A 1,732-nucleotide genomic window follows, 5' to 3' on the forward strand; every position below is an offset into this window, starting at 1 on the left:
ACTATGATGGAATACTTGCTTAACTCCATGCTTTGTTCCCTAATCCTGCTGTTAATAACATTCTTCTGAGAAGAAACCCCCTCCCCAGCCACTATAAGAATAACAATTTGCCCAGGTTCTACTTCCATGTAAACTGACCAGGAAATCAAGCTTAGAAATATAAAAAATTTTTGTGAATCTCTATGATATAGAACACCAAGGTCAATTTTCTAATCTAATGTAAGACAAAACACTTTTCTCCTAAGCACATAGTCATAGAAGGGTCTACCACTTTGACTCACTACCTGTCCCTCTTCTTTGATTCTCTCTAGAATTCTAAGTCTAAAGCAGATGACATAATTTCAAAAAGTGAGATGTCCTGATAAGTTTTTTCAAGGCTTCCTTCATGTCTCTACTCCTCAGACTATAAATAAAGGGGTTCAACATTGGAGGGACCACTGTATACATCACTGAAGCAACTGCTGTCTTCCTGGATGAGTCAGTCACTGCAGAGCTGATGTACACACCAAAAACTGTCCCATAGAACAGGGAAACAACAGAAAGATGAGACCCACAGGTGGAAAATGCTTTGTACTTTCCCTCAGTTGAGGGCATTCTCAGAACAGAAGAGACAATTTTAAAGTAAGAAAAAATAATCCCAAGGAGAGGGATACCACCCAATATGCTGTTCACTACATATACCAAGATATTGTTGAGGAGGGTGTCAGAACAGGCAAGCTTGATGACCTGGTCCAGTTCACAGAAGAAGTGGGGGATTTCCATGTCAGCACAGAACGACAGATGAAGTACCATGAGGCAGTGCAGCAGGGCATTTAGAGTGCTAAGGAGCAATGAGAATAGAGTCAGCAGAACACACAGGCGGAAGTTCATGATGACTGTGTACCTAAGTGGATGGCAGATGGCTATGAAGCGGTCATAGGCCATTAATGTAAGCAAAAAGATTTCCAATCCAGCAAAAACCAGAACAAAGCAGAGCTGGATGAGGCATCCTGAGTAACTGACGGCTCTGCTCTGTCTCAAGATGTTCACCAGCATATTGGGGACTGTGGTGGAGCTGAAGCAGATATCAGAGAAAGACAGGTTGGAGAGGAAGAAGTACATAGGGGTGTGGAGGTGGGAGTCAGAGATGACGGCCAGGATGATGAGCAGGTTCCTGAGCACTGTGACCAGGTACATGGACAGGAAGAGTCCAAAGATAAGGGGCTGCAGTTCTTGATCCTCTGAGAGACCCAGAAGTAAGAATTCTGCTGTAATTGTTTGGTTTTTTGCTTCCATATTTGTGAGGAGAGTAATGAGAAAATACAGGTAATGGGAGATCAGATTTATTTAGAAAATTCTTACAACTATGTATTTAAATGAAGCAAAATTTACTCTTTCCCCTCTCTTCTCTTCACGTCTCCCTTTCAATCTTCTTTACTTTCTGTCTCCTAATGTCCTATGCTATATTATTAACCACATTATTTTTTCCTGAAATCTCCTTCTTTCCTGCATTGCAACAAGTTGGAATCAAGTAGAAAACACATACGTGACTTTTCCCTTGAAAATTCTCCAAACGTTGACTCAGCAGGAAAAAACAAACAAATAAAAAAAGGCAAATCTAATGGACAATCTCATTTTTAATCAAGATTTCAACTGAGACAGAATTGCTCTAGTGCTTGTTCTGTACAATAGAAATGTTTGCGTATGTGTAAGCAACCTCAGGCTTCTTACAGGTGCAATGGGGAAAATATTA

The 1,732-nt window shown here is 40.6% G+C and overlaps 1 protein-coding gene across 1 annotated transcript; it reads right to left on the reverse strand.

The window, feature by feature from the left end:
• Nucleotides 1-321: 321 nt before the first annotated feature.
• LOC104854639 (olfactory receptor 7G2) lies at nucleotides 322-1,314 on the reverse strand. The gene has a single exon (XM_010613244.2). It carries the CDS (start codon nucleotides 1,273-1,275, stop codon nucleotides 322-324), a length of 954 nt encoding a protein of 317 aa, XP_010611546.1. The 5' UTR covers nucleotides 1,276-1,314.
• Nucleotides 1,315-1,732: the final 418 nt, after the last annotated feature.

Source organism: Fukomys damarensis, unplaced genomic scaffold (assembly GCF_012274545.1).
Source record: "Fukomys damarensis isolate Sample0158 unplaced genomic scaffold, DMR_v1.0_HiC HiC_scaffold_30, whole genome shotgun sequence".
In the NCBI taxonomy this organism is placed as follows: Eukaryota; Metazoa; Chordata; class Mammalia; order Rodentia; family Bathyergidae; genus Fukomys; species Fukomys damarensis.